Source organism: Apostichopus japonicus, chromosome 4 (assembly GCF_037975245.1).
Source record: "Apostichopus japonicus isolate 1M-3 chromosome 4, ASM3797524v1, whole genome shotgun sequence".
In the NCBI taxonomy this organism is placed as follows: Eukaryota; Metazoa; Echinodermata; class Holothuroidea; order Aspidochirotida; family Stichopodidae; genus Apostichopus; species Apostichopus japonicus.
This window is the reverse complement of record NC_092564.1, coordinates 4474812-4488838: the sequence shown is the minus strand read 5'-3', so window position 1 is coordinate 4488838 and position 14027 is coordinate 4474812. Positions and strand designations below refer to the sequence as shown.

Genomic DNA, 14027 nt, shown 5'->3' with positions numbered 1-14027 from the left:
TTTTATAAGTTACCGTCATTGTGAAGTGGTACAGAAGTCAACTCAAGGGCGTACTTATGTAGTCGACATCACAAATTTAAGAGGTTTAAATTGTTAAGAGGTAAATGATTTTTAATTTTTAATATGGCAACCATGATACCTGGTGAGGATAGGGGTGGGGTGAATATAGCCTAACAGACATGCAATGAGCCAATAAAATTATTTATCTGGGGAGGAGGAACGAATGGCTAAGATATCAGGAAGCGGAAGGGACTGTACCTCTCAGGGAAGTGCAATCTGATAGTTCCTTCGTGTCCTGTGGATAAACGGTAGTTCTGTCCCTTGTAGCCTTTGTATGCCATGGGTTCCCGATTAGCCTATACGCAGTTATAATGTAGTTATATCCAACATATGGGATGATGATGAGAGCTTTCTCAGGTTTGTATTCAACTCAAATGTTACAGGATTGCGGCACTGGTTCAATTGGCGTTGTGTAGCTCAAACTATATCTTTTCGTGCTTAGATTCTGTATATGGTGATTTTTTTTTTATGGTAGCTGAGTTTTGCTGCCAAAGGATGGATGGCTAAGTACTGTTACTAATTTATATAGCAGGAGATATCCGTCTCTTGGATTATATTTCAGACTTGCTGCTAGAGTTGAGCTATTTATTATTCTTGGGAAAGTTTGAGCTTGGTCTGAACTTTCCCGTTCGCCGGAGTCTTGATACTCGCCCATCGAAATGTACGTATATTTCAAAACGGAGTGCAGTCATATAGGCTCCCATAGGGTCTTTGATGGGGACTTGATTGTCCCTCCTGATCCTTTTTCTACGGAAGCGTAGAAGGGACATTGCATTGACGAGTTACCAACTTGACAAAACGACAATTTTCTGCAAATTGACGAGTTGTCGAGATGGTAACGTGACAAAATTCAGAAAATTGACGTTTTGACGAGATAACGGATCTCGTCAATGCATCAATTTTCTGCAAATTGACGAGTTGCACACTTACTACCATTTCGACAAAACGACAAAATTCAGAAAATTGACGTTTTGACGAGATAACGGATCTCGTCAATGCAACAATTTTCTGCAAATTGACGAGTTGCACACTTACTACCATCTCGACAAGTTGACAAAATTCAGAAAATTGACGTTTTGACGAGATAACGGATCTCGTCAATGCATCAATTTTCTGCAAATTGACGAGTTGCACACTTACTACGTATACCATCTCGACAAGATGACAAAATTCAGAAAATTGATGCATTGACGAGATCCGTTATCTCGTCAAAACGTCAATTTTCTGAATTTTGTCACGTTACCATCTCGTCAACTCGTCAATTTGCAGATAATTGTCGTTTTGTCAAGTTGGTAACGCGTCAATGCAATGTCCCTTCTACGCTTCCGTATTTTTCTACTAAACTAAAATGAACTGAACTATATATTTGTTGAGTACCCGGATGCGACCTGGTTCTATACGCCCTTTGACAACAGTGAAGTGTACTTACTTTCGATTGACAAAAGAATTGTCCGAAATTACAGAGGCACGACAGTAAAGCAAGTCATATAACAAATGCCGTCATTTTGTATATTGTGTAAATTAGTGTTACCACCTTTCTAACACCTCTATAAGGATATAAAAAGAAATAAACTGAAACGTGAAGGAGTCTGGATGCCGGAAATGTCAGCATTAATACTAACAACATATCTAGATTCTACACATAATGGGTGGAGCAGCCCCATTACTGATTAACGGTTCATTAGCTTTCCTACACTTCACAATCCAATTCCAACTACTGTAGGAAGAAGTAAAATCGATTGGAAGTTCCTTTTAAACGTTCACTAACAACAAAGGTTTGAGCTTTTACTAAAGATTGAATTCGACAGAAGCTAACTTGGATTATTGGGATGACAACAGAGGAAATGAATAGAGTGGTGTGTTTTCAGTTCTGACAACAGTGAAACACATGCGAATCACAATGGTAATTCATAGAGGTCAAAGGTTCTGTTTCTAAGACAGCGCATCTACCAGTTTTGACATCGGATTAGGGACATGCCTTATGCCAGGGTTGTCCAACCTACGGCCCGCGGGCCACAGTCCGGCCCGCTGCAGGGTTGCGTCCGGCCCGTCAGAGATGCTTTACGGTGCGAAATTTTAGTGAGCAGATTTATTGATAACAATTTTAAGCTATATAATCAATCATTCGAGCCTTCTGGGTCCAAAAAAAAAACTCCATACAGGTCAGTTTGTGTGACACTCTCTCAGCGGAGGCGGGGGGCGGCTGGACTTAATTCATGTTTTATCAGGAAGGAAGTAAATCAGTGCGCTCCGCGCGCACATTTTGTTGCCTTGGGCTTCGGGCAAAAAATCTAAAAATCGAGCGTAGGGTTCATGCGCCCCCCTCCTTCATCATAATCATTCCATGTGGCCCTCCTCTGCAAAAGGTTGGACAACCCTGCCTTATGCAGAACCACGCCATACAAGTGATTTTTGTACGTGTTTTTGTCACAATCTGCCGAGTAAATGCAAAATGTGCTCCAAAGACGTTGACGAAATTCAACTTGAGGTGATACCAAACAGATATTCCACGGGGACCGACATTTAGGCTTCTTCAAGAAGATATATAGGCCTATATGTCAGTGGCGGAGAAACAGGGGGGGTTGGGGGGGTTTTAACCCCCCCACTTTTTGAAGAGGGGGGGTTGGCCCACACAATCAACCCCCCTAGTTTTTGCCAGTAATGTTCTGTTATAGCCTATGTTATGTGCTCCAAATGGCATAATAAATCAAATTATTAAATTTGAAATTGTTAAAGTCATTTCAACCTTTTACCTGGTAGGCTACATCAACAATTAACGACAGAAAACCGAGTTAGAATTGACCCACACATTATTTCTAGCCCCTTTCCCCCACCTTGCGCATTGGAACTTGTAGCTCATAGCGCTAACTTCACCCCACAACAGACATACACAAATAACGTTTTGCTGTTGAATAGCTTTGGAACTGTATACACTTGCCAACTTCAACGAGGTGAAGGAAGGAAAAGAAAAAGAAGAAAGAGAGAAAAGGATGGAGTAGAAACTACGGCAAGAAAACGGGAAGAGAAAGAGGAACAGTGACAAAATTATTCGAATTTGTAAAGCAAACAGCAGATATCACATCATATCAGTGAGCATGAAAATGGCGTTCCACGATAAACAGCCTCCAAACCATGGGCGCAGATCCTGATGAGGACAGCGGGACGCGTCCCCACCAACTTTTTCAGTAGTGGGGACATGATATACCGTGTCCCCACCAATTTGTCTTGACCAATAGCTGCATTTCAAGTTCCCCTGTATTGAACTTTGGCGCAGTTTGATCCAGCATTGTGCAAATGACATGCAGCAGTTCTCATTTTATTGTATTTTATCCAGTTGTTAAATATAGGACGGAAATCGCATTTGCTGCAGTCTATATTTGTTTTCTGGGAGAGGACACCAGACCCATCGTATACACAAAAGTCTACTTGGATTATTTGTCCCCTGATTTTCTTTCTGCAGACGCCCATGTATTTCTCCAAACTAAATTTCTAAGCCATGAGATCTAAAACTTAAGGAGGTTTAGGAGCATCATTAGGTCTGGGAAGTGTTATTTCTGGCGATCTGGGAGGTATATTTGCCCAAAAAAATCGTACGCTACGCGCGAACCCATGGTCGCGCTCCGCTTAGATAGTGTCATAGAACAGACACGCGTCTCCACCATTATCCAAGACTGATCTGCGCCCATGCTCAAAACTGTCGATGTGTGTAGTGTTCGGTTTCGGAAATATCTGGTATATTTTTATTTCCTTCAACAAAATTTTTTAGTAGCCGTCTGAATTTTCGAAAATTCCCTAACCAACATTCTTCATCATACTTCATCATACTCGTGCAATTTTGACCCGTCTGTTAGGGTTTGAAGGAGGTTTTTCTATATCGGTTGTCCATAGATGATATCTTGTGCAACATTATGGGTATGTTTTGAAGTGAATTTATTCACGAGAATTGTGAATTTTCAAATTCTGAACAGTGGGGCTGACGGATATTGTGGGCCGCGATGAAGAATCACCTACAAAAGCAATGATCCACAGGATATGTGATGAAGTCGAACATGATGTGTGACTGGTGACAATCTTCAAAAAGGTTATAGATGAGAGAAAAAGTATTTGGAAAAAACTTGGTTCTCAGACAAAAGTGTACATATGGTTGGTCAGTTTCAAGCCCGAGAAGTGCCATTTCCGGTGATCTGGGGGTACCAAAACCAGAAATTTGCTTGTACGCTGCGCGCCAACCAATGGTGGCGCTCCGCTTAGATAGTAATACGCGCCCCCGGGTTAGAAAATCCTTCATACGCCCCTGGTTAAATGCAGCTTTTCAAGGCTTGGGCAATGCCATTTACTGCAATCTGGGAGGCAATATTTGCCTAAAAATTCTTGTGCACTTCGCGCCAACTTATGGTGGCACTCCACTTAGATAGTGAGCCAGCAGTTATGACTTTTTATTTCATCAATGGCCTGCAACCCCCCCACTTCTGACAAGAAATCTCCGCCACTGCTATATGTAGAGGTGTGACTTTTAAATATAGCTGTTGAGAGTGGAGTGATGGCAAAGGAGGGGGGGGGGGGGTGCCAGATAGGGGTAAGGAAAACGGGGTTTCTTTATATTTCTAGACTTTGGTTTCTGCTCGTCCGTTTTTCAATTCAAAATCCGGAAAGGAACCTAATTGGATGATTACCAGCGTTCTGGTATACGCTACATGATTAGAGTTTCATTTTACGGTCAATAAAGAAAGTCCGAAAAACGTTTTTCGAGATTACAAATAATTTGTTTTGGGCAGTTTTCGTACAGTATAAAAATGTCTGTAATAAAGAAATTTTTTACCCTGTATTATCGAAAAGCTTCGTATTTCAGAGATAGAAATTTTTTAATAAAAGTTCTACCGTAATTCCCCCAAAAGACTGATTATTCGAAAATCTCGTAAACATCTGATTCTTTAGAAAAATTTCGAAATCCGGTGAAATCCGGTCAAACCCAACTATATAGGGATTCGGAAGGAAGCGGGAAAGGTGTGGACAGTCCAAAGTGATTTCTATACAGTTATAATACATCAGAATAACGCGAAATTGTTTTTGACGCCAGTAAAGTATCATTTCATGAATTAAATATAGACATGCAAGGTAAAATATTTGCTCTTTTCTTTCATTTATTTTCAAGGGGACTTTCGCAGGATGTTCCCCCCTCCCCGACCCCAAATTGATTTCTTTACAATACGCTGGTGCAGATAATAATGGAGCATTGTCTTTCCTCCAAAGGAAAAAAATCTAGCAACTAAGACACCATAACTGTAACATCTGTTCTCAAATTGGAGGTACAAAACATTTCGGTCAAAATTACATTTCGGCCAGAAACGTTTGTCAAGTCCCAAAACAACTACATATAGACACATTCTTGGAATTTTACTACAACACAGAGTAAACAATAGAAATATGGTGGGGTAAGCGAGGGGTGAAAACACTGAACCCCCCCCCCCAAAAAAAAGAAACAAACAACAATAATCATAGACTTATTAAGAAACATAGATGTTATGTGTTGTATTAACTCTTGTCATATCTCTGCTTAAATTGTATTTAACACATAATTCTAAGATATTCAAACATAATACTATTTATTGATGAACGATATGAAAGCAAAACCATCCACGGTATGTCCTGGACATGAGGATCAAATTCTTCCGATTACCTCTCTCACCTCATCACTGCTACTGAAAGTATCACAATACTATTATTGATGGGTTCAATGAAGGGTGAACAAGGGCAGAAAAAGTTCATGTAAGAACTCAGACAACAATATCTGTCACAGTCCTGTATACAGAGATTGAATGGAAAAGGAAAGAGAAAAAAAATCAGTTTTAGAGTAAATCAGATACCAGGAAGGCTCAAGAAGTTTTCTCCAATAACAGATGCTAAAATACAGTCCAAGACTGCAATAAGGAGGATTATGTAAAGGGTTTCTTTATAAGTTTGACTGTTGCCAATTTAATAGCTACTAAAAATAACCCGTCAAACACATTTCTACAGTCAGCCTGGGCTATTTTTCCAGTAGGAACATAGCATTTACAATAATTGAGGTAGTGAGAGGAAACGGATTGTGGGTGAAGGGGGAGATGGATTTTCCTCGCCAAAGTCTAAAAATTACAACAAATTTCATTTTCAGTTGAAAAAGTCAATATCTCTAGCTTAGACATTCACTAACTTAAACTGATTTCATCTTGTAATACCTCCATGATAAAATTCAATCAATGTCATTTCGTCTTCGCTTGCAGAAGATCCTGCTAGTATCGAAATGTCAGGCCTTTTAACTTATACATATTTACCTACACAGGCTTTTTGCAGTAGATAAACAGTTTGCTAACAATTTTGTTTTCTTCTCTAGAATTCTTCTTTTACCTAATCTGAGTAGTAATAATCACAGGTTACATATCTGATACTCATGTTTCAGGGGGATTCTTATGGACCCTAATAGCCTTTTCCACAGCCGGTACGCCGGGTGAGCTATCAGTGATATATAAACAACACACAGGTATCAGTGGCCTCCCCCTGCCCCCACCACACCCCCCCCCCCAATTTTGTGATCATGAAAGTTCATGAAAACAAGAATTTGTAGAGAAAATCGTTTTGGGCAGTCCTGATGTACATATTCATATCAGCCATCATCAATTAGGTTCAACCAGTTCTTCATTTCCAACCAGATTTTTGTATCCTCTATTGTGGTTGAGGGATGCTACTCATAAGTTCTATCTCCCAACACTGTAGAATGGCACAGAGCCACTCTCCTTCCAATAATTGTCCTCAGAAACTCTAGATCACATGATAACTCATTGCAAAGAGGGAAAATATATACAATAGTAAATAAATGAAAGGTCTCCCAACACTGTAGTAAGGTACTGTGGAGCTGCTGAGAAATCCACAGTAATCTTATAATTGTGTTAAGAAACTCCAGGTCACGAGATAGCTCATCGTACAGAGATAAATATGTAAATTCATAATGAAATTATCGTCTTAATATCTCTCTAGGCCGAGTAGACCTGACTTCATCCTTGGTTGGATATACTGAGTAAACTTCCAAAACTTAATCTTCACTCCAATCATAAGATATGGATCTCTTAAAGGAGTAATTAACCTATTCATGTCATCTCTTAATTCTTTTAGTAACACAAAGAGTACTCTCAATGAACTGTCACAATTGTTCTTTGTGACAGATTTAATGTGCATGTATATATAGATCAGTTCATAATCAGGGGTATAAATTTACTAGTGCGGGCTGAGCTGGGCTTAAATGTTTTGTATCTTGGTGGTTATTTCTCTCTTGAAATAGTACCCTCAATGAACTGTCACAAGTGTTCTTTGTGACAGATTTAATGTGCATGTATATATAGATAAGTTCATTAATCAGGGGTATAAACTAGCGCCGGCTAAGCTGGGCTTTCATGTTTTGTATTTTGGTGGCTAGTTCTCTGTTGCTGCTACAAATTCGCAATATCTGGTTTAAATCATCTTCATTCTTCTGTTGGAATGCTAGGTCTGCAGCTTCATTATATAATCTACAATGAAGAACAAGAAAAGAAAAAAAGAATCAAGATAAGAAAAGAAAAAATAATTCAAGTTTGCTGAATATTGCAATATATGATAACACCTTCAAAGTCCCCAGTAATGGCATTATGAAGCTAATTTGCACTTTAAAACATGGGAAATAAATAAAGATGTTTATAAATTGTCATGAATGTAATGGAGGTTGTAGTACTGCATGTGATAAGGAATAAATGAACATGTCTGTATGTGACACAGATTAAACCATCAGGTTCAGAAGTTCAGTTGTCTGGAGGCCACAATTGTCTCTGTAAAATAAACTCCCTGGTATATGACTGCACTTGACCTACATCAATCTGGAGTCCCCTGTTATGTGGGAAGTTTTTTAGATGTAATGAAAGGCTAATATGTTTAATGCAATGTTTCAGTCTGTCTGTCTGTCTGCATGGGCAACTTTAAGAACACTTCAGTACAATTTACTCATTAGTACAGTGAATTCTATGCCTGTATTAGAACACACAGATAACAAACAGAACCTACTACTTCCAAAAGGAGTTAATGCACGTTCACTTTGAGAGTTAATAAATGTTAAACAAAGTAACCTTGAATGGCAGGAGAGAGCTCCCTTAAAGTGGCAACACCAAATTCAGCATTTTGAAAAAGTGGAAGCCAAATTATAGTTTTTTGTTTTTTTTTGTGTTAATGTCAATATTTACATGATTGTCAGTACTATCAACACATTTTAGCAAGAGACAAAATCCTAGAATATCAAACGTACTTTTGTGGGATTCTGATCCATAAATCAATTCCCAGGCATAGAAATCGGTTAACTTTAATGATTACATATCTCCGGTGACAAATAGTCTGAATGCAGTAAAATGCAGGTTGAAATTTTGAGCATGAGCGACCATTAGCCTATATGATGTTATAGCATATTTTTAGGCTATTCAATGAGATGATGTTTATTATCTCAAAGTTATCTGTTTCGAGATTATATAAATTAATTGCTGTGAAAAAACATGTGTTTCACTTATTGTACTATGTTTAGTAGCCCCTGATAAATGTGTTACATAATGTGATTAAATCAAAGATTATGGAACCTTGAGTGTGGCCAGAGGTGTAGATAGCCAAGTAGGGCCCTGATACAATCATGTCACTTGGCCCATTTTTCGGCCTCTTAACTTTTTCAGTAATTACTATATGAGTCTAAGAATACACTAGTATTTATCTTGTATCTCCCCAGGCACCTCTATATTTTTTACGACCCTTAACTGACCCTGTTCCCAAGAGCTGTAGCCCTCTAGCCTCTCTCTCATTATGCCTGAGTGTGGCCTACACCTGCGATAAGTAACATACCAAGACTTTCATATAAAGTACTGCCCACTCGATACTTATCAAGATATAAGCCCCTAACACTAAGCGCAACCATCTCTGACTCCCAATAGAATATTTTCATGGTCAGTTTGACATCATTCTATCCCAAAGTACTGTCATTATGTCATAAAGACACACTCACACACACTTTACAGACATACACACACACATATGTACATGACATATGGTAGAATACAAGATATTCATAATGATGTCTAGAATTATTCTCAATAAAGATACGCTTTTTAGAGTAATTGGAGAACACAGATGAATCAAAACAACTAGAACTTCCAATATAAAAATGGTCACTTAATACAACTCTCTCAGATTTAGATTAAAAGCTGGACATGTTTGTTTTATTAAACCCACTTTATTGGGTTACCATGGCAGCAAAGGTCCAAGTCACATATGATAGACATCAAACCAACGATGGCCTTTTCACAAAAACTCTTACCCCAATAAGATATGAACTTTTGCCTTCTTCTCTGGTGCCACCCGTGACACATATTTCTTTGCTTCAAAGTTCTGATTATATTTCAGGCAAACATGAACAAATGGCTGTTTGAGGAAGGAGAAAAAAACATGCATTAGGTAACTAAAAAATAGAAAATAGAAAAAAAAAACAATACAAACAACCATACCAAAAGATACATAACAAATATATATCAATTGATTTGTATTGATTTTAACTCCTCCTGTTTAACTAAACATATTTTTTCTAAACATATGTTTTTGTAAAGTTCACTGTGAGGGTACAGACATATATATACACATATACATATATATACATACACACATATATATATATATATATATATATATATATATATATATATATATATATATATATATATATATAATCGTAATGAGTTGGAAAATCAAGAACAGTGAAAAAACTTTCAGCCTCCACCGGGATTCGAACCACGGGCCTCCCGCTATATATATATATATATATTTATATATATAAATAAATATGAAAACAGTTAGGGCAAATAATTGGTTTGGCATCTCCTGTTTGTGTAGCTGCCATCTGCTTTTCCCCTGAGGCATCATGAAAGTTAAATTTGGCATATGAAACCACCTCATCAAAATTGCAAATCTCTGTACAATGGATAAGGTGATGCATTTGGAGGGTGGGGGGTTGCAGGGTGGAGTAAGAGGCCACCTCACATATGCCAACATATCATTTATGTATGTTCAAGACAAACACATGATTTTTTAAAAAATATGTTTAACTTTGAGTAGGTTATGGTGAGCCATGCCAAATCTGAAGAATATGGGAAAGTCAAACCATGACATGTAGTTTGACACATAAAAAAAAAACAATTCTTGGAAAAGAAGAGGATTTTTTAAGTTGAACATGAGCTCAAGTCAGTCAACTCAAGGTTACACGTTATATGCTCTAGCAACTGAGTTATCCAGCTGTTAGTTGTTGGCTTTCCTTATATAGCCATCTTTTTGCTGGGGGAGGGAAGGGGGTAGGGGAGGGATGATAACCAAAAGCCACAGTATGCACCCTTGCCTATCCATGTAAGTATTTATGAATATCAAAACAAAGGCAAAGATACTCAGGCTAATAGCAATCATAAAGATGGCATAACAATAACTCCTCTGCACGGGCCTATAGTGATAATTAAGTTAATCAATGGCTATAGAAATTTGTCAATTATATGTTACTACTTGAGATCACAAAGGTCTGTAGTGTCCCACTGATTTTTAACTTAATCAAATGAATATGAAGGGATCTTATTGCATATTAATAATGTATGTTTTCGAGAACTATTATGTTTGAAATTTTTTGCATGTATGCCAAAAATCTACTAAACATAATTTAATAAGTGCAAAAATGTTGTAAACAAAACTATTGAACGATGTGTGTTTTCATGTCATGCAAAACTTCTGTTTCAGTTGTCATGCTAACATCATCATCCTGAAACAGAATATGGACCCCACAAACATAAATGGAATATTTTCATTTATTAATTGTGAAACCTTGATGTTTTTGTTTTGTTCCCTTCCCCCCCTCCCCTCTCCCCTTTCTAGGATCACTAAAACATTTTGCAGGTTGCCAAACATTTCAAAAGAGAAAAGGAAAGTGCTATATTAGTGAGGTAAAAACAAAGGGAAAACAGTTGAAGGTAAATGATGACTTCAAAAGTACTAATGTAACACCATTTTGGAACTATGCACCCCTAATCCCATGAAACCTATTCTCAAAGGTGAGGGGGATACCTCCTTCCCCTAAACCCCTTCCCCAGCCCCAGACCAAATCATCTACTAATGGAGAGTAGTCAACATGATCAAGGTAAAAATTGGGGTCACCAAGCAGAAAAACCCTTGAATACCAGGTCTGTACTGTATACAGTGTGCCACAGGTCTACTTGAACTGGCAAACAGTGACATCAACAACATTTGACTATGTGCACCATTTAACCCAACACGATCTTAAATTCCCATGGAAATAAACACATGGGTGATAAAACACCTAATTCATACAATATCAACAACAATAACTAGGAAAAAAAGGGGGGGGCATTGAAGAAAACATGAAGTGCTTGGAGGATAAAAATATGTGACCCTTAAACAGCTAAAGTCAACTGTCAAAGTCATCTGCCAAGAGATTTTTTTTTCTAGTCTCCCTGAAGCATTAAAAGCGAGATGATTTTCGATATGACTTTGACTTTTAGATTGCTTTGTGTGCACCATCCAAGTCACATGGTGATTAAAACTTTATGTAGACAGATGTACCTGTGTGTCACGTTACATCTAAACTATTCATAGATAACAGTTGTCATTTAATACAGAACGGTTTCACAAATGTTTTTTCAGACAGATTGATAAGTATCACACTATCCTGTAAACAAGATACAGATGACAATATGATGTTTACTAGTCCATCACTATATAAACAAAGAAAGATCACTGTAGCACTAAACAATTTTTACAATTTCACAGGATGCAGGCAGCCATATCCACTGCAAACTACTTTTTTTGGTTTACACATTTCAACTTATACCTGTTTATTGCACACTTATACAAGAAATTCAAAAGGGTCAGAATAATGTACAGTAGAATACAGATCCTGACAATGTGGGGAGGTGGGGGGGGGAAGAGCACTTTGTGATAACCGAAACTCTTCTCCCACTTCCCACTGGAATTTGTTGGCAATTTTCAACGAGAAGTATCAAATGCTTCATTTCCCATATGAAGTCTATATCAATTTCATCGTACTTTTTCAGAACATAATAATGTTGTACATTTCAGGACTCAACATGAAGGTTTAGTCAGTGTGGTGGATACTGCATCACTGGTTTTTATAATATTTTTTTCTTCTTCAGATGAACGGATCTCAGGATAATTATTATACCCATTCATCTGACACGCACAGTTGAGTAGACTGCAGAGAGAGAGAGACTACTTTACTTGAATGCCAATTAGCGGAACAACGAAATCCTGCAGGACTGTATGTTTGCTTTCATGCTGAGAGAATTTTTTTTTTTTAGAAGAGAATCGACTCAAAGGTTCAGTGAGCGGAATAGATTTATTGCAATGTGTACATAAAACTGGATCATACCAAGTAGACGCCTAGTACATCTAGTTAAATTATATATATTCATAGCTGATTAGATTTATTGCAATGTGTACGTAATACTTGATCATACCATGTAGACGCCTAGTACAGTTTATAGTTATCAATGTCTACTGTTTACATATAAGGCAATTTGACTGAGGGTTTCCAAGATTGTTTCAAAACTTGTGGCACTGAAAATGTTCCAAAAGAAAGGGGCAGGGGGAAGGGGCAGGGGGAAAGGGGAGGGGGAAGGGGGAGGGAAGGGGAAATAATTACATGATTATCTTAGAGGAATGTTCAAAATAGTTGTCTACAGCCTACTTGCCCCACTAAGCTGTTTTTGTTGTTGTTTAGACTTTTTAATTATGGTCTTCTGCTTAGTGAAATCGACCCAATCGCTTATAACATCCTTTGCTATAGTTTTTTTCTTCAAATTTTCCATTAGTTCATCAAACATTTCAAAGAAAAAGAATAAAAAAGAATCAACAACAGACAAAAATAGAAACGAAGACAGTTGTTGACAAATTATTTTACAAATTCAAAGTAAAACTTCATAACTAAAGCCTCAGCAATAAAACAAGTTGTGTAAACTAGGAAATGGGCCAATAAGTTTTGTTTTACACTTTCTGTAACTACATAATTTGTTTAAGTTTTATTTTTAAGATATAAATACTATCTTCATATATATACAATATATGCTACAGTATCCTCAATATTCCTTTCTGAATTCAATTATAAACATTCATGAACGCATACCTATGCCGAAGGCAGATTGAAAGCCATCTCTTTCACTTTTGACAAGTTTCCTTCAACTTCAACTTTCGTCTGCATTATTTAACCAAATCACACGGAACGAACGAATTAACGTTAGGGTGATGACATACACACAGACACAAGTTCATGCATTACCAACACACCTAGGGTACCGACAAGTTAGCAAAACTTGTACAACTTGAAGTGTATGTTGTGCAGCACAGGTTTGCATGGACTGAAAGGACTGTGTTTTATCATACAATATCTACAGACAAACACTTTTGAGCAAGAAAAGATGATAATTGATTGCAGTAATGTACTAAAGGTGGCAACACATATTTACCACCTTGCTATAAGCAAGCATCAACACTTAAACTTCTTGGCAAACAGATACTTCCAGTAGACCCATTCTATGCTAACCTTAACCTACATATGATTATGAGGACATTTGTTACACTGAACCACTCGCTAGTAAGGTTAATTGCCACCTAATTGTTCCAATTTGGGTTAGAGGAAACAGTTCCCAGAATTGGTGCCAAACATTGCACTATTAACGACAATAGATAGGGTGGGATGTGGGCAATACCGGTGTTTGTTAGTTTTAATCAGTTTAGAAATGAAAATAAAACAACCTGCTCTTTTCTAAGCAGTCGTACATGAAATCAACAGTTACCTTTTGTAATTTCAGAGCAGCTAAAGGTCGCGCTATCATACTCATCCAGGAAGTCATATAATACTGGGAAAA

The 14027-nt window shown here is 37.6% G+C and overlaps 1 protein-coding gene across 1 annotated transcript in view; it reads right to left on the bottom strand.

The window, feature by feature from the left end:
- Nucleotides 1-6425: 6425 nt before the first annotated feature.
- Nucleotides 6426-14027, bottom strand: part of LOC139966208 (vacuolar protein sorting-associated protein 16 homolog) — a 30781-nt gene continuing 23179 nt past the window's right edge. Inside the window, exons 21-22 of the mRNA XM_071969006.1 lie at nt 9413-9516; nt 6426-7598 (exon numbers count right to left, since the gene is read on the bottom strand). Coding sequence (XP_071825107.1) covers nt 7460-7598; nt 9413-9516 — 243 coding nt within the window. The 3' untranslated portion in view covers nt 6426-7459. The remainder of the gene's footprint in view (nt 7599-9412; nt 9517-14027) is intronic.